Source organism: Poecile atricapillus, chromosome 23 (assembly GCF_030490865.1).
Source record: "Poecile atricapillus isolate bPoeAtr1 chromosome 23, bPoeAtr1.hap1, whole genome shotgun sequence".
Taxonomy (NCBI): Eukaryota; Metazoa; Chordata; class Aves; order Passeriformes; family Paridae; genus Poecile; species Poecile atricapillus.
Genome location: NC_081271.1, coordinates 1,561,083 through 1,582,622, shown reverse-complemented (window position 1 = coordinate 1,582,622; position 21,540 = coordinate 1,561,083). Strand labels below are relative to the sequence as shown.

The 21,540-nt window shown below is 59.4% G+C and overlaps 1 protein-coding gene and 1 long non-coding RNA gene across 4 annotated transcripts in view; one reads left to right on the top strand and one right to left on the bottom strand.

Moving 5' to 3' along the window:
* Positions 1–8: 8 nt before the first annotated feature.
* Positions 9–449, top strand: LOC131587881 (uncharacterized). Its single transcript, XR_009279460.1, has 2 exons — positions 9–65; positions 98–449. It is a non-coding gene; the product is annotated as an uncharacterized LOC131587881 (long non-coding RNA).
* A 3,420-nt stretch (positions 450–3,869) lies between these two features.
* The window catches only part of SOX13 (SRY-box transcription factor 13), a 33,304-nt gene continuing 15,633 nt past the window's right edge, over positions 3,870–21,540 (bottom strand). For 2 of the 3 annotated variants that reach the window (XM_058856171.1, XM_058856170.1), the window contains exons 2-14: positions 10,788–10,989; positions 10,218–10,323; positions 9,967–10,053; positions 9,383–9,555; positions 8,873–8,941; positions 8,614–8,728; positions 8,429–8,511; positions 7,559–7,718; positions 6,719–6,828; positions 6,519–6,615; positions 6,292–6,435; positions 5,329–5,545; positions 3,870–4,482 (exon numbers count right to left, since the gene is read on the bottom strand). In XM_058856171.1, coding sequence (XP_058712154.1) covers positions 4,209–4,482; positions 5,329–5,545; positions 6,292–6,435; positions 6,519–6,615; positions 6,719–6,828; positions 7,559–7,718; positions 8,429–8,511; positions 8,614–8,728; positions 8,873–8,941; positions 9,383–9,555; positions 9,967–10,053; positions 10,218–10,323; positions 10,788–10,988 — 1,836 coding nt within the window. In that variant the 5' untranslated portion in view covers position 10,989 and the 3' untranslated portion in view covers positions 3,870–4,208. The remainder of the gene's footprint in view (positions 4,483–5,328; positions 5,546–6,291; positions 6,436–6,518; positions 6,616–6,718; positions 6,829–7,558; positions 7,719–8,428; positions 8,512–8,613; positions 8,729–8,872; positions 8,942–9,382; positions 9,556–9,966; positions 10,054–10,217; positions 10,324–10,787; positions 10,990–21,540) is intronic. The other variant, XM_058856173.1, reaches the window with a different exon arrangement.

Here is a 21,540-nt window from a genome sequence, read left to right as displayed (position 1 = left end):
GGTGACTGTCCCCTCTCTGGGCACAGGGACAAGGTGACTGTCCCCTCTCTGGGCACAGGGACGAGGTGACTGTCCCCTCTCTGGGCACAGGGACAAGGTGACTGTCCCCTCTCTGGGCACAGGGACCTCCCCCAGCCACAACCAGGGCTGCTGGCACGTCCGTGTTTGTTTTGGTGCGAAATAAAAGCTGCTGGTAGCTGGAATTTGGGGGTGGTGGAGCTGGGGGACCTCGTGCTGAGGTCTGGGGGTGCTCCTGTCCCTTCTGTGCCTGGAGATGTCCCCATCCAAGCCTCGCTCCTGATCTGGTGAAGTCCAGGCCCTGCTCTCTGCTCTGAAAAGTCACTTTTATTGTGCCAAGGGACAGGGGGAGGAACGATTGTAAACAGGGATGTGAAATATACAGGTTAAGTTACTCGTTGTCTTATTAACAAAATAAAGCTCTATCTATATTTACAATCTTTAAAAAACAAAACAAAACAACAACGACCAAAAAAAAAATAAAAGAAAAATAAGTGGAAGAGAGAGAGAGGAAGAGCTGCAGCTGTGGGGAGGGGGCACCTCTGCTTCCAGTCCCTCTGCAGCCCTCCCCAGGGACCCCGCTCCTGCCGCAGGGAGCCCAGCCCGGCACAGGGAGGTGGAATGGAATAAATAAAGCACTGACAGCGGCAGGAGGGGAGGGGAGGTGGCCCCTGGAGTAAAGGATGTCCCCACGGCAGTGTCCCCATGGCAGTGTCCCCATGGCAGTGTCCCCAGCAGTGTCCCCATGGCAGTGTCCCCATGGCAGTGTCCCCAGCAGTGTCCCCAGCAGTGTCCCCAGCAGTGTCCCCACAGCAATGTCCCCAGCAGTGTCCCCATGTCAATGTCTCCATGACAGTGTCCCCAGCAGTGTCCCCAGCAGTGTCCCCATGTCAATGTCTCCATGACAGTGTCCCCAGCAGTGTCCCCAGCAGTGTCCCCATGTCAATGTCTCCATGACAGTGTCCCCAGCAGTGTCCCCAGCAGTGTCCCCGGAAGTGTCCCCATGGCAGTGTCCCCAGCAGTGTCCCCAGCAGTGTCCCCAGCAGTGTCCTCATGACAGTGTCCCCATGGCAGGGTCCCCAGCAGTGTCCCCAGCAGTGTCCCCACAGCAGTGTCCCCATGGCAGTGTCCCCAGCAGTGTCCCCAGCAGTGTCCCCAGCAGTGTCCCCATGGCAGTGTCCCCAGCAGTGTCCCCAGCAGTGTCCCCATGGCAGTGTCCCCATGGCAGTGTCCCCAGCAGTGTCCCCACAGCAGTGTCCCCACAGCAGTGTCCCCAGCAGTGTCCCCAGCAGTGTCCCCACAGCAGTGTCTCCATGACAGTGTCCCTATGGCAGTGTCCCCAGCAGTGTCCCCACAGCAGTGTCCCCAGCAGTGTCCCCATGGCAGTGTCCCCATGGCAGTGTCCCTATGGCAGTGTCCCCAGCAGTGTCCCCATGGCAGTGTCCCCATGGCAGTGTCCCCAGCAGTGTCCCCAGCAGTGTCCCCATGGCAGTGTCCCCAGCAGTGTCCCCAGCACAGCGGTGCTGATGCTGCTGAGCTTCGCATCCCCCCTCGGGTTGGGGACATGGGGACAGAGGCTGCTGCCCACTTTGTGCAGCCTGGAGCCCGGGTGGCTGCGGCTCCCGTGGTGTCCCCAACATTGTCCCTGTCACCACGGTGTCCCCAACGTTGTCCCTGTCCCCACGGTGTCCCTGGCTTGGGGCCTGTTCCTGGCTGCTGCCACAGGGAGGTGCCGGAGCCCCGTGCACGGAGGGACACGAGAGGAGCACAGCTGGACAATGTGCACAGCTGGACACTGGTCACACACAGCTGGACACTGCACACACAGCTGGACACTGTGCACACACAGCTGGACACTGGGCACACAGCTGGACACTGGGCACACACAGCTGGACACTGGGCACAGCTGGACACTGCACACACACAGCTGGACACTGCACACACACAGCTGGACACTGCACACACAGCTGGACAATGTGCACAGCTGGACACTGCTCACACACAGCTGGACACTGGTCACAGCTGGACACTGTGCACACACAGCTGGACACTGGTCACACACAGCTGGACAATGTGCACACAGCTGGACAATGTGCACACAGCTGGACACTGCACACACACAGCTGGACACTGGTCACACACAGCTGGACACTGGGCACACACAGCTGGACACTGGGCACAGCTGGACACTGCACACACACAGCTGGACACTGCACACACACAGCTGGACACTGCACACACAGCTGGACAATGTGCACACAGCTGGACACTGCACACACAGCTGGACAATGTGCACACAGCTGGACACTGCAAACACAGCTGGACACTGCACACACACAGCTGGACACTGCACACACACAGCTGGACACTGGGCACACACAGCTGGACACTGGGCACACACAGCTGGACACTGGGCACACAGCTGGACACTGTGCACACACAGCTGGACACTGGTCACACAGCTGGACACTGGTCACACAGCTGGACACTGGTCACACACAGCTGGACACTGCACACACACAGCTGGACATTGGTCACAGCTGGACACTGCACACACACAGCTGGACACTGCACACACACAGCTGGACACCGCGCACACACAGCTGGACACTGGGCACACACAGCTGGACACTGGTCACACAGCTGGACACTGTGCACACACACAGCTGGACACTGCACACACACAGCTGGACACTGCACACACACAGCTGGACACTGGTCACACACAGCTGGACACTGCACACACACAGCTGGACACTGTGCACACACAGCTGGACACTGGGCACACACAGCTGGACACTGTGCACACAGCTGGACACTGCACACAAACAGCTGGACACTGGTCACACACAGCTGGACACTGGGCACACACAGCTGGACACTGCACACACACAGCTGGACACTGCACACACACACAGCTGGACACTGCACACACACAGCTGGACACTGCACACAAACAGCTGGACACTGTGCACACACAGCTGGACACTGCACACACAGCTGGACACTGTGCACACACAGCTGGACACTGGGCACACACAGCTGGACACTGGTCACACAGCTGGACACTGTGCACACACAGCTGGACACTGGTCACACACAGCTGGACACTGGTCACACAGCTGGACACTGCACACACACAGCTGGACACTGGGCACACAGCTGGACACTGCACACACACAGCTGGACACTGGGCACACACAGCTGGACACTGGTCACACAGCTGGACACTGGGCACACACCTGGACACCGTGTGTGCACACCTGGACATTCCACATGCACAGCTGGACACCACGCACACCCTGCACATTGCATAAACACACCTGGACACTGCACACACACACACACACCTGGACACCCCAAACTCTCATCTGGACACCCCCAACTCTCACCTGGACACCCCAAACTCTCACCTGGACACCCCTCATGCTCATCCACACCTCACTCCAACCCCCCCCAGAAGGGGCTCTGACCCTTTATAGATAAAATGTCATTTTTTTCTAAGAATTCCACTTTTTCCCCCAAAATTATTCCTCCCTCTCTCTCACCCTGCAGGGCTCAGGTGGAGCCCGAGTTTCAGGGACAGGTGCCTGGGGACAGCCGGGCACGTCCCCCCCGAGCGGGGGTTGGCAGGGCAGGAACAGCCCCCGCTTTGTTCCCAAAGTGGGCCAGAGCTGTCGGGAGCACAAAGGGCCCTGAGGAGCCCTTGGCCGGAGCCGGGGCCAGGCTGGAGCTAAAATTGGCTCCGTGGGAATTCACTGGCAGGCTCCAAAGATGGAGCGGGAGGCGCGGCAGGGAGGTCACACCAGGACAGAGGAGGGACGAGCGTGTCCCCATCCCGTGTCCCCACCCTGTGTCCCCACCCCGTGCCCAGCAGCGCAGGTGAGGCTCTCTGGGACCCACAGGTGCTGCAGGGCTGGGAGATGCTCTGGGGAGACGCCCCAGATCCCCTCAGGGGTGACAGCGCAGCAGCCGCGTCACCAAATCTCCAGGCTCGGTGGCCTCAGCTCCACGCGCCACCAAAGTGAGACCAAGCCAGCCCTTGCCACCCAAAATTCCAGGTGCCCACCCTCGTGGGACCCCCCTGTGGAGGCGGGCAGCTCTCCCGTGGCTCAGTCCCATCCCGCCAGGACACGCCGTGCCCTCCTGGTGGTGGCACCTGCCACCCCCTCCGCCCTCCCTGTGCCCCCTCAGTCCGTCAGCACCACCAGCTCGCCGTCACTCTTGTCCTCGCCCTCCGAGTCCTCGTCCTCGCTGTAGCGGTACATGTCCCCCTCGGCCACCGAGTGCCCGTCGTCCCCGGCGTCACCGTCCTTGAGGCTGCGGGTGTTGACGATGACGGGCATGGTGGGGTCCACGCCGCGGGGCAGGTAATGCTCCAGGAGGGGCGGGGGCAGCTGGACGCCCACCGGCCGCGGGTACAGCACGTCCGAGGAGCTGGGGGGCACCTGGCTGCCCTGCGGCCTGTGGGACACGGGGGGCGGGCACTGAGAGGACAGCGAGGGGACACCTGTGGGGGATGTTCTGTGGAGGGCAGGGGGGAACCAACCCCATGGGCACCAGGTGAGAACCTGTCCCATTGACACCAGGTGAGCCCCCACCCCAAGGGCACCAGGTGAGCCCCCAACCATTCCACCAGTGGAGCACCCACCAGTGTCATCAGGTGAGCTCCCACCAATGTTACCAGGTGAGCCCTCACCCCATGGAACCAATCCCATGGGCACCAGGTGGGCACCCACCTCATCGACCTCAGGTGGGCACAATCCCCGCTGGTGCCAGGTGAGCACTTACTGCAATGACGCCAGGTGGGCACCAACCCCATGATGACCAGGTGAGGCCCTACCCATGTCACCAGGTGAGGCCCTACCCATGTCACCAGGTGAGCCCCACCAACGTCACCAGGTGTGCCCCCACCCCATGGAACCAACCCCATGGGCACCAATCCCATGGGCACCAGGTGGGCACCAACCCCATGATGACCAGGTGAGGCCCTACCCATGCCACCAGGTGAGCCCCACCCGTGTCACCAGGTGAGCCCCACCCATGTCACCAGGTGAGCCCCACCCCATGGAATCAATCCCATGGGCACCAGGTGGGCACCAACCCCATGATGACCAGGTAAGGCCCCACTCATGTCACTGGGTGAACACCCATGTCACCAGGTGGGCCCTCACCCCATGGAACCAACCCCATGGGCACCAGGTGAGCCTCACCCAAGGTGACCAGGTGAGCCCCACCCGTGTCACCAGGTGAGCCCCACCCCAGTGCCACCCCCCAGGGCGGGGCACAGCGCTGTCCCCTATCAATTACCCTATCAGGTATCCCTGCCTGGCGTCCTGGCGCCGGTTCCTCATCAGCGCCTTGTACTCGCCCACGCGCAGCCGCTTGCCCTCCACGATGCAGGTGCGCTTGGGCCGCGGCTTGTATTTGTAATCCGGGTACTTCTCCAGGTGCTGCCGGCTCAGCCGCGCCTGCTCCTCGTAGTAGGGCTGCTTCTCCTGGTTGGACATGGATTTCCACCGGGATCCTGCGTGGGGAAGGAGCAGAGCGTGCTCACACCCTGCCTGGGCGAGAATAGGGCGGCTGGGAGGAACCCCGAGGTTAATTGGTGTTGATTGATGGATGAGTGCTGTTAGTCAATGTCATTCCTTGTGGGATCAGCACCTGGATTTACAGCTGTGCTGGTGGGAGACACACACCGCAGCCGGTTCTACCGGAATTTCGGGAACAGCTTCCCTGACCTTCCCCAGGCACCTCCACGGATTCATTCTCTGACCTTCCCTCCTGGGACTCATCCCCTCATTCCCTGAACATCCCTCCATGGATTCATCCACTCATGTTCCCTGTCCCAGGTCAGGGATGTCCCAGGATCTCATTCCCATCCCTCCAGGCGATGCAGAGGAGATTCCCTATCCCAGAATCTCGTTCCCATCCCTCCAGGCGATGCAGAGGAGATTCCCTATCCCAGAATCTCGTTCCCATCCCTCCAGGGGATGCAGAGGGGATCCTGTCCCAGGATCTCATTCCCATCCCCTCCAGGGGATGCAGAGGGGATTCTCTGTCCCAGGATCTTGATCCCATCCCTCCAGGCGATGCAGAGGAGATTCCATGTCCCAAGACCTCATTCTCATCCCTCCAGGGAATGCAGAGGAGATTCCATGTCCCAGGATTTCATTCCCATCCCTCCAGGGAATGCAGAGGAGATTCCCTGTCCCAGGATCTCGTTCCCATCCCTCCAGGGGATGAAGAGGGAATCCTGTCCCAGGACCTCACCCAGGATCTTGCTGATGCTGGAGTTGTGCATGTCTGGGAAGGCCTGCAGGATCTTCCTCCGCTCGTCCTTGGCCCACACCATGAAGGCGTTCATGGGCCGCTTGATGTGGTTGTTGTTCCTGGACTCCGGGAAGTGCCGGGAGCCTGCGAGGGACACCCGGGATGAGGGCAGGAGCCGGAGAACAGAGCAAACCCGGGGTCACCACCACGCTCCCGGCCATCCTCACCGTCCATCTCGCAGCTCAGCAGAGCCTCGTCCAGCCGGTGGCCGGGGGTCTCCTCCATCCGCTCCTTCACCGGGGAGGAATCGATCCCAACGTGCTCCTGCAGGACAGCGGGGTCAGGAGGCAGCCCCAGCCCGGGGACAGCTGTGGCTGGTGGCACTGGGGCGGCAGAGGGGACGGTGACCACGCAGAGTGACCCTCACCTTGCGGTAGGGGCTGCTGAGTGACCCCTCCATGGCGGCGCCGTGGCCGTGCAGCAGCTGCCGCGCGTCGTGGATGGCTTTGGTGATGGCATCGCCCTCTCCCAGGAATCCTGGCAGGACATGGCACCCGTCAGTGCCAGCGGTCACTCACAGACCCCTGGAGCACTGACCACTATGGGCACCCGTCAATGCCAGTGGTCACCTCACTGACCCCCAGAGCACTGACCACTATGGGCACCCATCAGTGCCAGCAGTCACCTCACTGACCCCTCCCAGCACTGACCCCTATGGTCACCCCACTGACCACTCCCTTCACTGACCCCTATGGGCACCCATCAGTGCCAGTGGTCACCTCAGTGACCACTCCCAGCACTGACCCCTATGGTCACTCCACTGACCACTCCCAGCACTGACCCCTATGGTCACTCCACTGACCACTCACAGCACTGACCCCTATGGGCACCCATCAGTGCCAGGGGTCACCCCACTGACCACTCCCTTCACTGACCCCTGTGGGCACCTCACTGACCACTCCCAGCACTGACCCCTATGGTCACTCCACTGACCACTCACAGCACTGACCCCTGTGGGCACCCATCAGTGCCAGGGGTCACCCCACTGACCACTCCCTTCACTGACCACTATGAGCACCCATCAGTGCCAGAGGTCACCTGACCATTGTGGGCACCCATCAGTGCCAGTGGTCACCCCACTGACCACTCCCAGCACTGACCCCACCCTGACCACCACAGCTGTGCCCTGAGGGGTGGCACGGCACCCGGGAGCAGCAGAGATGTCACATGTCCCCCCAAAACCCCAAAAGGGCGGCTGGGCACGCACCCAGAGGGAGGCTGGACGGGCTGCTCTGCAGCTCCCTGCTGGCCCCGTGGCCCGGCGGCAGCGACTGGCAGCCGCTCATCTTCAAACTGGGCGAACTGGAGGCACTGGGGAGCTCGGAGCCTTTGGGTTTGGCCGTCAGGTTCAGCGGCTGCGAGGTCTCCTGGGGAGGAGGGAGGGATGGGGGGTGAGGAGCTGCCCCCAAACACTCAGCCCAGGGTTTGGAGGGGGTTTGGGTCTGTGACAGGGGTTGAAAAGGGTTTGGGGGCTGTACCAGGTTTTGGAGGGGTTTTTTTGGGCTATACCAGGGTTTGGAAGGGGTTTGAGGGTTGTACAAGGGTTTAAGGTGGGTTTTGGGGCTGTACTAGGGTTTGGAGGGAGTTTGGGAGCTGTACCATGGTTTGGAGGGGGTTTTGGTTCTATACCAGGGTTTGGAGGGGGTTTGGAAGTTGTACCAGGGTTTGGGAGGGGGTTTGGGGGCTGTACCAGGGTTTGGAGGGGGTTTGGGGGCTGTATCAGGGTTTGGGGGTTGTACCAGGGTTTGGAGGGGGTTTGGGGGCTGTATCAGGGTTTGGGGGCTGTGCCAGGGTTTGGAGGGGGTTTTGGGGGCTGTACCAGGGCTTGGGGGCTGTACCAGGGTTTGGAGGGAGTTTTGGGGGCTGTACCAGGGCTTGGGGGCTGTACCAGGGTTTGGAGGGGGTTTGGGGGCTGTATCAGGGTTTGGGGGCTGTGCCAGGGTTTGGAGGGGGTTTTGGGGGCTGTACCAGGGTTTGGAGGGGGTTTGGGGGCTGTATCAGGGTTTGGGGGCTGTGCCAGGGTTTGGAGGGGGTTTGGGGGCTGTACCAGGGTTTGGAGGGGGTTTGGGGGCTGTACCTGCATCTGGAGGTGGCCCGGGCCCGCGGGTCTCTTCAGCGTGGGAGGAGGGGGGCTGTGCAGGAGCTGCACCGGATAATCCACTGCAGGAACAGAGGGACAGCGGTCGGGGACAACAGGGACACGGCTGTGGGGGACAAGGCCACCCTGCAGGGCTGGGACAGTGCCAGGGGGACCCAGCTCACCTGGTTTGCAGGGGATGGGCTGGATGGGCAGCGCCAGCTGGGACTCGGGGGTGACCGGGAGGGGCTGGTGGCCGGGGGTGAAGGCGGGGATCATCACGTAGGGCATGTTGACCTGCTGGAGGGGACAGGGACACCGGATCAGCGCCACGCGGCAGTGTCACCCCCAGCAGGGGACAGCAGGACGCAGGGAGGCTGCGGTCACCCAGCGTGGGGAGGGGGACACGGGGAAGGGGCCAGGGGAGGTGTCCCCTGCCTTTACCTGGATCTGCTGCTGTAGGAGGTTGATTTTGTGCTGCTGCTGGATGAGCTGCTGCTGCTGCTTGGCGATCTGGGGAGGGGACAGGGACGGTTGGTGACATCAAGGACAGCTCTGGGCTGGCCTCCAACCTGGCAGAACCCGGCCAGAAGCACCAAAAAGGGGCTGCAGGGTGTCCCCAGGGCTGTGGGAAGGGCTCGAGCAGGGGCTGAGCTGCCCCTGAGCCGCCTCGAGGGACACAAGGGCTGGGAGGGAGCTGCCACCCCCAGCCCAGGTGTGACAGCGGTGTCACCCCTGCCCTCAGGAGAGGAAAAATTGATGTTCAAGGTGAGCAGAGGCAGCAGGGACCTGGGCTGGTTTGTTCTTATTAAAGAGCTCCATCCCAATCTCCATCCACCCTTGGGCCTCCCAACTCCGAAGAAGGGAAACCTTTTCCAGGAAGGTTTGGGGCAGGAAAAGGGGACCCCAAAGCCACCCCCAAAGGGATCCCCCGGAGGGAGGGACGGTCCCCACCTGCTCCTGCTGCTGCCGGGCCAGCTCCATCTGCTGCTGCTGCTTCTCGAAGAGCATGGTGGCCATGTTCTTCTGCTCCGAGTGCGCCGTCAGCAGCTGGTCCCGCAGCGTGGACAGCTGGTTGATCATCACCAGCAGCTGCAGCTCCTTCTCTGCCAGGCTCTCCTGGGTTCCTGGGGGAGGGAAAATCCCGCCTGGATGAGGGTCAGAGGGTTGGGAAGGGGGGAGAGGGTCAGCAGCACGAGGTGGGGTGGTGGTGATTTTATTTAAGGAGCGCGGTTCCCATTTCCTTCGACCTGGGGAGATCCAAGTCTTTGGGGTGGGGAATGTCAAGCAGAGAAGTCCTGCACCACTGGGTGACCAGGGAATGTCGGATTTTGGAAGCATGGAAAGATCCCCACATGCTGAACCCACCCCGCCATCCCACGCACTCGGAGGCAGCAGAGATGCTCACCCCCCAAAAAAAATCAATTAAAAAAGGGACAAATCTCTGTGAAATGAGGAGATGTCCCCTCCTGCCTTGGTGGGAAAGGCCGTGTTTCCAGCTGGGATGCAGGAGGGAGGTTGGTGGAGGTGGGTCCCACCTTTCACTTCCTTGGATTCAGCCGAGTTCCGGCCCAGCAGCCGCTCCTTCCAGTCACTGGACAGCAGCTTCTCGATGGTTGGCATCACTGGGGGACAGGGACAGGGACAGGGACAGGGACAGGGAGAAGAGGACAACCACATGAGCACATCCCAAGGCTCTGCACCACGGCTCAGTCCATCCCCACAGCTTTGGGAAAATCCTGGAGGGCAGGGAAAGGGTCCCAAGAGGCCCCTTGGGAACATTCCCCACCTTCCTTCAGGTTCCTGTTGAAGTCCAGCTTCTCCTGGCAGCTGCCGGCCGGCTCGAAGGCGGAGCGCCGGGGCTCGGGAATGTCCCTGGAGGGAGAGCAGGATTCCTGCGGGACACAGAATGTCACCGGGCACTGCTGGCACCGCCAGGGACACCCCCAGGGTGGGACATCCCGATCTGGTGGGATGCAGGCAGGTTCTCCTGAATCCCATCTAGAGAGCATCATGCTGGAAATGCTGGGATTTTCTCCCGTTTATCCAGCCTGGCTGGATCCTCTGAGCTCCCTCCCCCTCTGAAGGCAGCGCAGGGAGAGGGAAAACACAAGGACAATGGAAAAGGGAGCCTGAAGGGATGAGGAACACCTGGACTGGGCTGAGGGAGGCTCCACACCACCCTCAAACCCCAGGGATGACCCCAGAGCAGCCAAAAAAACGTGGGAGGGCCTCAGATTTCACTTTTGATTCCTTGGGATGAGGAAAAACCACCCAGGGGGGAGCAGCCACCGCTTCTCCCACGAGATGGGAGGGTCTGGAGCAGGGATGGGGACAGCACCACCTTTGTCACACCCACCTGTGGCAGGGCCTGGGGGTCGGTGCCATCCCTGGCCAGTGGCCCCGGGGGCTCGTGGGGCCGGGGCTCGGCACCAGGGGCAGCCCCCGGCGGGGTCTCGGGGCCGCCCTCCTTCTTCTCCTCCGTCTTGATGGCGCAGTTCACCATGGCGCCCACTCCATCCAGCTCCGGGGGTGGGGACACGGGGCTCCTCATGGACATCCTGTGGACAGCAGGGACGTCACCACGGCCACCGGGCACCCCTGGGCATGGGCACCCCTCTCCCAGCCTGGCTCCACACCGGGGCACCCCACAACACCCCTGGGGTTTGCCATGGGCAGAGCTGAGCTCTTGCTCCTGGTTTTCCAGGTGTTTCAGGGCTCGGTCCTCAGGGAAATCTTGGAATGGAGGAGTAAATTCCTAAAGGATTGGGCCTGAGGACAACTTGGGGGACCTTCATGCCACGTCCAGCAAGCCCAGGCTCAGGGTGACAGGGACCTGTGCCAGCATCCCGGGGTCCCCAGGTCCCCCTCACTGTCCAGGAGCCGTGCCTAGAAAGCCTTCGGAGTGGTGGCAGGATTCCCGCTCCGATGGGAAGTGGAAATCCCAGCTCTGCCCAGCCATGGCTGGGACGGCACCAGAACGGCTCCTCTGGGAATGCCTGGCATGGGATGGACCTGGGACGGCACCAGAACATTCTTCTGGGAATCCTGGGCATGGGAGAGACCTGGGATGGCACCAGAATGGCTCCTCCAGGATCCCTGGTGCGGGTTGGACCTGGGATGGCCACCAGAACAGCTCCCAGGCATGGGATGGACTTGGGACTGGGACCAGCCACCAGAACATTCTTCTGGGAATGCCCAGCACAGCACCAGCCAAGGTCCTGCCAGGGCAAAGCCTGGCCCCAGGAATGGCTCTCCCTGATCCCACCAAAACCCCCACGGGTGCCAAACCCCTTCCCAGCCGGATGGGCCCCACAGGAATGACGATGAGTTTTATGGGGAGTGGGCTGTAACACCCCAAGGGGACCCCAAGCCCTGGCATTCCGTGGGGTTTGTCCCCAAAAAACGTGTCCCACCCCTCGCTCCGGGTGCCAGGCGCGGTGTCCAAGAGCCAGCGCCAGGATTGGCGGCGTCCATGGGGATTTGCCGTCCCCAGGCCACCAACCCTCACACCACACAGCAAGAACGGGAACAAGCATTGTCCTGGCCTTTCAGGTGGGAATAATGGGAAAAGGAGGCTGTGAAGGAAGGGCTTTACCCCGGACGCTGCCGGGAATCGGGATCTGGCTTGTGGGATTGTCCTGCCATGGGGACAGCACCTGCCTGGGGGCTGCCACCCCAAACCCAGCGCCCTCTCACCTCCCAAACCCCCGTCAGGAGCCCCTAAACCCAGTTTGGGGGTGCAAAGCGGGGTGGGGAGGGCTGAGCTGGGCCGCCCGGCTTGGGGGCAGCAATTACATAACAAACAAAGCCCGGCTCAAGCTGCGAATTAATCAAACGGCTGAAAATAAAACCTTCCTCTCAGGAACTTCAAACAAAAGAAATGAAAACAACAAGGCCGGCTGGGTAATGAAAAGCCAGGGCTGTGAATAGGGGACAAAAGGAAGTGGAACAATGGGGTGTTGGACAAAAGCAATAAAGTAAAGGGAAGTGTGACAGCTCCACAATAGGGCACTGTGCTCGCCAGCCTTTCTGATCTTAGCGGGCCTTTTTATAATCTCGGTTCCCTCGCCCTCCACCGAACAAACCCGCCGGGTTTCCTCCCGGCCCCGCATCACCCGGGGGCTGCCGCATCCTGCGGCGCCCCTTCCTGCCCCGGCTCACCTTGGCCGGGGCCACCCGGCCCCCAAAATCCATCGCCGGGAAGGAGCGGACACGGTGGGAAACTGTGCCCACTCCAGCAAGGATTGTGGGGATGTGTTACAGGTGGGGAAACTGAGGCAGGCATGAGCAGAGTTGTGCGTGAAATTCCCTTTCTTCCCGGCTTTTTTGGTGTTTTTTCCACGCAAAAATCCAAGTTTTTGTAGGTTTGGGATGCTGCAACTGCAGCACTGCGGCACTGAGCCATGTTTTTGGGTTGAGACAGGTACAGAATCACATCCCACCCCTCCCGCAGGTCCCGTTCCCGCTCTGCTTCACCTCCCGGTGCCACTGGAAGTTTGCTCTTAAAATGGGGCCAAGCGCTTTAACAGGGCCGTGTTTGAAAGAGGCCTCATTGAGGGTTCATCACCCACCCTGCCGAGGAAACGGAAAAAAAGGGAAAAAGGGGAAAAGGCGCCTTATCTCGTTCCAGGTGTGGGGTCCAGGGATGCCTGGGGCAAGGATCTTCTCGGTTTTTAATGCTCCTGGGTGGGGAGGAAGGGAGGGAACGGGTTGGGATGGAAAATGCCAGCCCAGAGCATGGAAACAGATCCTGAATCCTCATGGGATGCTTCCTTCCCTCACAGCATTTTGGGGGCTCATCCCACAAGCATCAAAGCCCTGAAACCCCGATATTTCACCTTTCCTCCCAACCCCAGCCTGGCAGCTCCATGATTTTTGGGATGGTGGCAGCTTTTACTCCCCGGTTTGCACCAGCGAACGGCACGTCCTGCAATTCTCCCGCTGGCCGTGCCACCCTTCCTGCCCGCCAGCCAGGCCTGATCCTATCGGCCCCGGCTGCGTGGAGCAGAACAGCTCCAGGGGCCGGGAAAAGGGGATGAGGTGCCAGAAAACCCCCACCCTGCCCAGATCCAAAAAATGCCAAAATCCCGATGCTGCAGGAGCCTGGGATCCAGGAGATCTGAGATCCTGGTACAGCAGGAGCTTGGGATCCAGGAGATGTGGAGATCCTGAGGAGCCTGGGAATCCTAGAGAAGTCAGGATCCCAGCACTGCAGAAGTTTGGGAATCCAAGGTATTCCAAGATCCCGGCACTGCAGGAGCTTGGGGAGCCAAGAAATGTTGAGATCCCAGAACTGCAGGAGCTTGGGATCCAGGAGATGTTGAGATCCTGGCACTTCAGGAGTTTGGAGATCCAAGAGACACCAAGATCTTGGGGATCCAAGAAATGTTGAGATTCCTTCAGTGCAGGAGCCTTTGGGATCCAAGAGGTGCTGAGATCCCAGCAGAGCAGGAGTTTGGGATCCCAGAGACACCAAGATCCTGACACTGCAGGAATTTGGGAATTCAAGGGGCAACGAGATTCCAGAGCTGCAGGAGTCTGGGGATCTACGAGATGTGGGGATCAAGAGATGCCGGGATCCTGGCTCTGCAGGACCTTGGGGATCCAAGAGCCGCCAAGATCCCTCACCCTGTGTCACATCCCTCCCACCTCAGGGCTCAATTTGGGGACACTCCCACCCCAGGGACAGCAAAGACACCCTTGGAGAGTTGGCTGCCCTGATTTTTTGGGATGACCCTGCCCTCTCCTGGCCATCAAGCTGTCCCAGCTCTTGGAGGTTTTGCTCTCCTCCCTCCCAAAACTCTCCGTCCATGGCTCTTCCCAGCTCTTCCCTTCAGGAGGAGCCCAACGTGGTGCCCAATCATCCCAAGAAAACCTCATCCCGCCACCACAGCCTGGCAAAACAGGGAAAAATCCAAGGAGGAAACACCAGAGGAGCAATAACGGCCCCAGTGCCGGCACGAGCAGCAGCCCCGACACCCCTGGGAGAGGGCAGAGGAAAAAATAAAGACACACTCGGAGATTTTCCTCTTCCAGGCAGGACCTGAGGAATCCCGGCCGGCCACCGGGACAGACAATAGCCCATCTCCTGCCAGACGAGCGGGGCCGCTTTCCTGCCAGACTTGGAATGTCCTTTCGGGGCCGCTTCCAAGCGTTTCCGCCCCGGGTGTCTTCCAAGAGAAAAGAATGGATGTTTGCTCGGCCGTGCCCGGGCAGGGATGGCCAGGGGTGGCCGATGTCCCTGGCTGGGGGAAGTTCACGGGGCTGCCGTCCCTTCCCTGGGGATCCAGAGCATCCCAGGATGGATGGACATTCCCTGGGAATGGCAGGTGGCCCTGGGGGAGGTGGAATGTGCCGTCCATCCATGGGGGCGGGAAAAGCATGGATGAGGAAATGCAAGACCCCGGGGTTCGCTGGTGCCGAAAAATTCTTTTTTAACCCCAAAAGGCAACTGGGTGAGGGGTTTTAGACTCAGAAACGCCACCGGCTCCGAGCGTCACTGCTCGCAGCACGTGTCCCCTGCCAGGGCTGTGTCCCCACCCCGCTGCCCCACAAAGCCACAGCAGAAACGCTCCAAATTTGGGCTCAGCCCGATCCTCAGCCACCTCCGCGTTCTCATCACCTCACCTGAGTTCAGCAGCAGAAAAAACCCAAAGCTCCCCTGCCCAGGGGCACCGGAAAAGCTGCAAAATCCACCCTGAGATGGAAGATTTTTGGTGGGCACGGGGGATTTGGGGAGGGGGATGCTCCCAGGGGCAGCAGGATGGGAATTGCCTGGAGTGTCCTTCCTGGAGGTACCCAATGGAAAATCCCCATCCCAAAGAGACCCCCAGACCCCAAACGTCCCTTTCCATCCTGGCAAGATCTTTGGGGTGAGCAGGAGTTGGGATTTCCCGCTGCCCACCCAAACCAGCCGGGCATTTGTCCATCCTCCACCCGCCCTCAGTTCCCCAAAGGCGATTTCTCCTTCCCCAAAGGACAAACAGACTCTGGAAACATCCGGAAACGTCCCCACGGGGTCACGGCACAGCGGTGACGGCACCAGCATCACGGAAACTCCCGGGCACGGCCGGTGCAGGAAGGAGTCGAGGTCACTCCTGTGTCCCCTTTCCAGCAGGTCCCCTCTCCAGGGGTGTGTGACCCCATCCAGGTGTTCCCACGGAGGAACGTCCCCTCCTCACCCCTGGAATTCTCTCGGCATGTTATGGGAGGTTTTTTGGGGGGGAGCATCGATTTTCCATCTTTTAAGATGGAAAGCTGCAATCCCGGTCTCCAGGGTGCCCGTGGAAGTTTGAATCCTAAAGAAGTTACAATTTTTACCAATTCTATCCCAAAAAAACCCAGCCTGCCCCTTCCAAAGGCCATATCCAGGGTTATTAATGAGATGTACATCTCCCTGATGAGTTCCAGCAGAGTTCTGGGGGCAAACCCAATCAATCCCACTCTCCAGAACTTGAGGAAATAGGAAAAATAACAGGGATTCATCCCCAAGTTCTCTCAAATGCAGGGCAGGGAGGAAAAGAGGAATTCCTAGGCTGGGCCAAGGGGAAGAGGAGGATCTGGGAGGTTTCATGGGATGCTCCATGTTCTCCACCAGGGATGTTTTCCATCCCCTGTAAATCCCAGGAGACCCTGGTGTCCCAGGAAATGGGATGAGGACCAAACTGCAGCCTCTGCCCTCAGCGGCTCTGCTCCCGCTTTTCCCACGGGATTATCCCTCTTGGCCAAATCCAACTTATCCTCCTGGGGCTTCACCTCCCTGTGTCCAGCAGGATCCCGGTGAGATGTTCCAGCTGGGTGGGAATGGGAAAACAAAGGGTTTTTGTTTTCCCAGCAAAGCCTGATAAGGATGAGTCAACCCCAACACATTCCCTGTGGGCTCTGGGATCAGGATCCATGCCCCACACATTCCCTGTGGGCTCTGGGATCAGGATCCATGCCCCACACATTCCCTGTGGGCTCTGGGATCAGGATCCATGTCCCACACATTCCCTGTGGGCTCTGGGATCAGGATCCATGCCCCACACATTCCCTGTGGGCTCTGGGATCAGGATCCATGCCCCACACATTCCCTGTGGGCTCTGGGATCAGGATCCATGTCCCACACATTCCCTGTGGGCTCTGGGATCAGGATCCATGTCCCACACATTCCCTGTGGGCTCTGGGATCAGGATCCATGCCCCACACATTCCCTGTGGGCTCTGGGATCTGTTGGATCCATGCCCCACACATTCCCTGTGGGCTCTGGGATCTGTTGGATCCATGCCCCACACATTCCCTGTGGGCTCTGGGATCAGGATCCATGTCCCACACATTCCCTGTGGGCTCTGGGATCAGGATCCATGTCCCACACATTCCCTGTGGGCTCTGGGATCAGGATCCATGTCCCACACATTCCCTGTGGGCTCTGGGATCAGGATCCATGCCCCACACATTCCCTGTGGGCTCTGGGATCAGGATCCATGCCCCACACATTCCCTGTGGGCTCTGGGATCAGGATCCATGCCCCACACATTCCCTGTGGGCTCTGGGATCAGGATCCATGTCCCACACATTCCCTGTGGGCTCTGGGATCAGGATCCATGTCCCACACATTCCCTGTGGCCACTGGGATCCATTGGATCCATCCCAGAGCTCTGGGACACATCCCAGTGTCCCTTTGGATGGAGAATTCCCATCTCCCTCTGCTTTCCCACTACTCCAAGGGGGTTTATCCTTTAGGATCCCAAAAACAGCTGGGACCTTCCTTCCCAACCCCAAATCCAGGGATCCTGCCTCCCGCCAGCCTGTGTGACAAAACCCAGCCAGGAGGCCCATAATTATCCAAATAAATCCCAATCCCTGGAAGCAGCCGGATCCTTCCCTGGGCGTCCCCTGGCCCAGGGCCACCCCGCTCGCAGCCACGACCCAAACACATTTTTCCTTCTGCCGCGGGGAGGGTTCCAAATAGGAGGGGAGGGAAAAAAAAAAAATCCGCCTGAACCTCAGGTGGAACTTCCTGGCCGCGGGATTTATGAGCCGGGAATGATCTCATCAGGGAAGAGGAGGAAACTCCGCGGCGCTGGAATGATTTCCAACCCCGCTAAGTCCTCCCCATCCCGGGAACAATCCCAGGACGAGCCACGCGATGGCCCCGGGGCCGGCGCTGGTCATTCCTATTCCTGGGCCTCCAGGAGGTTTGGGATGGTTCTTCCACTTGAGGAGATGAATCCACAAGGAAAAGGCTCCTTGCAGCACCTCTGGCTCTGCAGGGTTTGTGTCCAGGGAATTTTAGGGGGCTGGAAGGATCTTTAGGGAAAGGGGATGCTCAGGAGAGGGAAATCAAGGGTGGGGAGAAGTCTGAAAGCACAAAGTCCCCTTCCCAGAAAATCACAGGATCTCTAGGAAACTCGAGGAAAAAGCAAAACCCATTTTTTTTCACCCTTTTTCCTCTGCCCTTCCCACCCCCTCTGCATTAAAACCCTACAAAACCCCCAAACATTCCCTTTCTAACAGAGGGAATCCCGGCACTCTGAGAAATGGGGATTTACCCTTTTCACCCTTATTTTTTTTTTTATCTGCATCAAAAAAATGTTTCAAAAGATGCTTTGGATGCAAAACCCGCCTTTGTCCCAATACCCAGCAGGGTTGCACAGCCCCATGATCCACAGAGGGGTGATCCAGATCCTTGGGATCCAGCAGAAATCCCTGGAGCCACTCCCAAACCCCTTCCATGACATCCCTTCACTCCCCGAACGAACCCATTCGCGCCGAGCCGCCACCGCCGGGAATTAAATTAAAAAAGCGACCAAACCCAGAGAAATAAAGGAAAATCGGGGATGGGGTCGGGGATAACTCACCCAGAGCCCAGCACGGTGAGCCTGGCACGGCTCCCCCTCCTTGCCCTGCCCCGGCCCCAAAGCACCCGCGGGGTTTATCGGGGTCTCCGATCGCGGTGGCGTTTTTGTGTCACTTCTGTCACTCAGAGTTTCCAGGCACAGCCGGGGGAGGCTCGGCAGGGGCGTTGAGCGCAAACGAGGTTTTAAACCAAGCTTTAAACCTGACTTTAAACCTGACTTTAAACCTGACTTTAAAGCAGAATTTAAACCAGATTTTCCCGTCGCCTGAGGGATAGAGGGTCAAGACATCCGACCCTTTTCCTGCTCCCTTTGGAAAAAAAAACCCCAAAGCGGGGCTCGCCCACCTGCCCTGCACCTCCCAGCAGGAGGGAAGCTCTTCCCAAACCCGTTTTCCATGGGAAATCCATGGGTGGCGTTGGGAATGTGCAGAAATCGGTGCTGGTTTGGGTCCACTCCAGTCCATAACCCTCCATCCTTGAGCTTTCATGGAATTTCAAACTTTCCAACAATTCCCTGTTTTTCCAGAAGTTTGGGGTGTCCATCCCATGTGAAAAACCATATCCATAACCCTCAATCCTTGATCTCTAATGGAATTTTATGTTTTCCCTAATTTTTCCAGGTTTTGGGGGTCCATCCCATGCCAACAACCCTCCATCCCTGAGCTCCTCATGGAATTTTACACCTCCCAATAATCCCTAATTTTTCCAGGTTTTGGGGGTGCATCCCATTTCAATAACCCCCCCATCCTTGATCTTTTATGGCATTTTCCACCTCCCACTAATCCCTTATTTTTCCAGGTTTTCCCATTTGCGGGCACCAATCCCGTCTGGTGATTCCCAGGATTGCTGGGCCCACCCGGGAGCACCCAAGGGTGCTCGGAGCCAGCCCTGGGGCCCATCACCCACAGCACCCAAGCCCCAAATCGCACCCCAAAATCTTATGGGGCCACGTTTCCGCCCCACAGCCACAGCCAGCAGCGCCCCGGAAACCTTTGGGGTCCCTCGGCGTCCTGAGCTGCAGCAAATTGATCCTCACCTCCAGATTGTCACATGGAGGGACAAAAGGGGACACGGAGGGACATGGAGACACTTCCCAAATTTGGGATTCAGGGAAATTTGGAGCTCCAGATGTTGGGGTTGCTTCACATTCCAGCAATGGGATTTTTTTTCCTGGTGTTTTGGGAGCTGCCCCAGGAACCGTCAGGGCTTTCATGAACCTCGCTCAGGAGGAAAAGGCGCCACTGGCCGCTCCTCACCTGCCCCAAAATCATCCCAAAAACCCTTCCAAAGGCAGCCCTGAGCCCATTCCCACTGAGGAACCAGGCATGGATGGGGTTGGATGCAAAACACTCTTGGCCCCATTTCCTCCCTCGGCCGCGGTCGTTTTGGTGACGTTTGCCCTGGTTTGGGGTGCGGATTTGGGTTCCTCAGCTCATCGCCCACCTTGGGTGACACCGAGCATCCGGCGGCGGCGCTTCCGGAGGCCTCAGGTGTGCGAGGAACAGCACAAGACCCGTTTTTGTGGCTATTTTGTCATTTTTTGGTCGCTCTTTCAGCTCAGAGACACCCCCACCTCCTGGCGTTTGGGGTTTGAGACACCCCGCTTCCCATCCCTCTGCAGGATCCCAAGGGAATTGGGAGCAGCCACCTCCAAACCGCCACAACCCCAATTTGGGCCTCACCCCTTCTCTCCCTGCTGGATCTGCAGGAATCAAAACCCAGCAGATTCAGCTCCTCACCTCTGGGGGAGCAGAGGGATTTGGAAACGAGGTTTTTGGGATGGTTTTCACTGCACAGCAAAATCCCAGCACAGACCAGAAGCCGCCAGCCCATCCCTTTTGGCACACCAGGGGCTCGTGGTGCTGGTGGCACCTCTGTCACCTCCCCTGCTCTATCCCGATTTTCTCTGGGCTCCCTGAGCAGCGGGAATTGGCAGCTCCGGCCTCCAGCTGCCCATCCCAGCCCGGTCCTGGGAAGCTGGGATGAGCTGCTCGGCCCTGGTTCTGGGGAAACAAAAGGATTTGGGGTGGATTTTGGGGTTGTGCTCACAGCCCGTGGGGCCCTGGGCTCCTGTGCCTGTTCCCTGGGCTGTGCCAGCTTTGCCCAGCCCCCAGGATGAGGTTTTTTTGGGAAAACACACAAATCCCACACCCAAAAATGTGTTTTCCCCAGCCATATTCCCAGGACGGACCCACAAACCAGAGGAAACGCAGCGGGAAGGACCCGGCATGGGATCCCAGAGACCTGAGAACGCAAAACCCTAAAAAGAGCTTTTAAAAAACCGGCAAATTCTGCTCCGCCCTGCCCAGCCTGCAGCTGGGCTTTCCAGGGGACCTTCCCTGCTCCTAAAATCCACACGGAAAACCAGCGGGAAGGGGTTCCCTGCGGGGAACTCGCTGGAACAGCAGCCAGGAGGGGTCCGTGCCACCCCCGCCCGTCCCGCCCGTCCTGCCCATGGATCCGGGCACGCTCCAGAGGCAGCCCGTGCCCCAGGGAACCGCCGGCCGGGGAGGAGAACAATGGGGCCGAGCCCTCCATTGTTCCAGACAAAAGATAAGGCCGGGCTCTGGCATTCCCCAGCGCCCGCCCTGCTCGGGAGCTGCCATTCCTTGCTCTGCCATTCCCAGCTCTGCCATTCCCGGCTCTGCCATTCCCGGTTCTGCCATTCCCTGCTCTGCCATTCCTGGTTCTGTCATTCCTGGTTCTGCCATTCCCAGCTCTGCCATTCCCAGCTCTGCCATTCCTTGCTCTGCCATTCCCGGCTCTGCCATTCCCAGCTCTGCCATTCCCGGCTCTGCCATTCCTGGTTCTGCCATTCCCGGTTCTGCCATTCCCTGTCTTTGGCATTCCTGGTTCTGCCATTCCCGGTTCTGCCATTCCCAGCTCTGCCATTCCTGGTTCTGCCATTCCTGGTTCTGCCATTCCCAGCTCTGCCATTCCCAGCTCTGCCATTCCTTGCTCTGCAATTCCTGGTTCTGCCATTCCCAGCTCTGCCATTCCCAGCTCTGCCATTCCCTGGTTCTGCCATTCCTGGTTCTGCCATTCCTGGTTCTGCCATTCCCTGTTTTTGCCATTCCCAGCTCTGCCATTCCCAGCTCTGCCATTCCCAGTTCTGCCATTCCTGGTTCTGCCATTCCTGGTTCTGTCATTCCCTGTCTTTGCCATTCCCGGCTCTGCCATTCCCAGCTCTGCCATTCCCTGGTTCTGCCATTCCCTGTCTTTGCCATTCCTATTTCTGTCATTCCCAGCTCTGCCATTCCCGGTTCTGCCA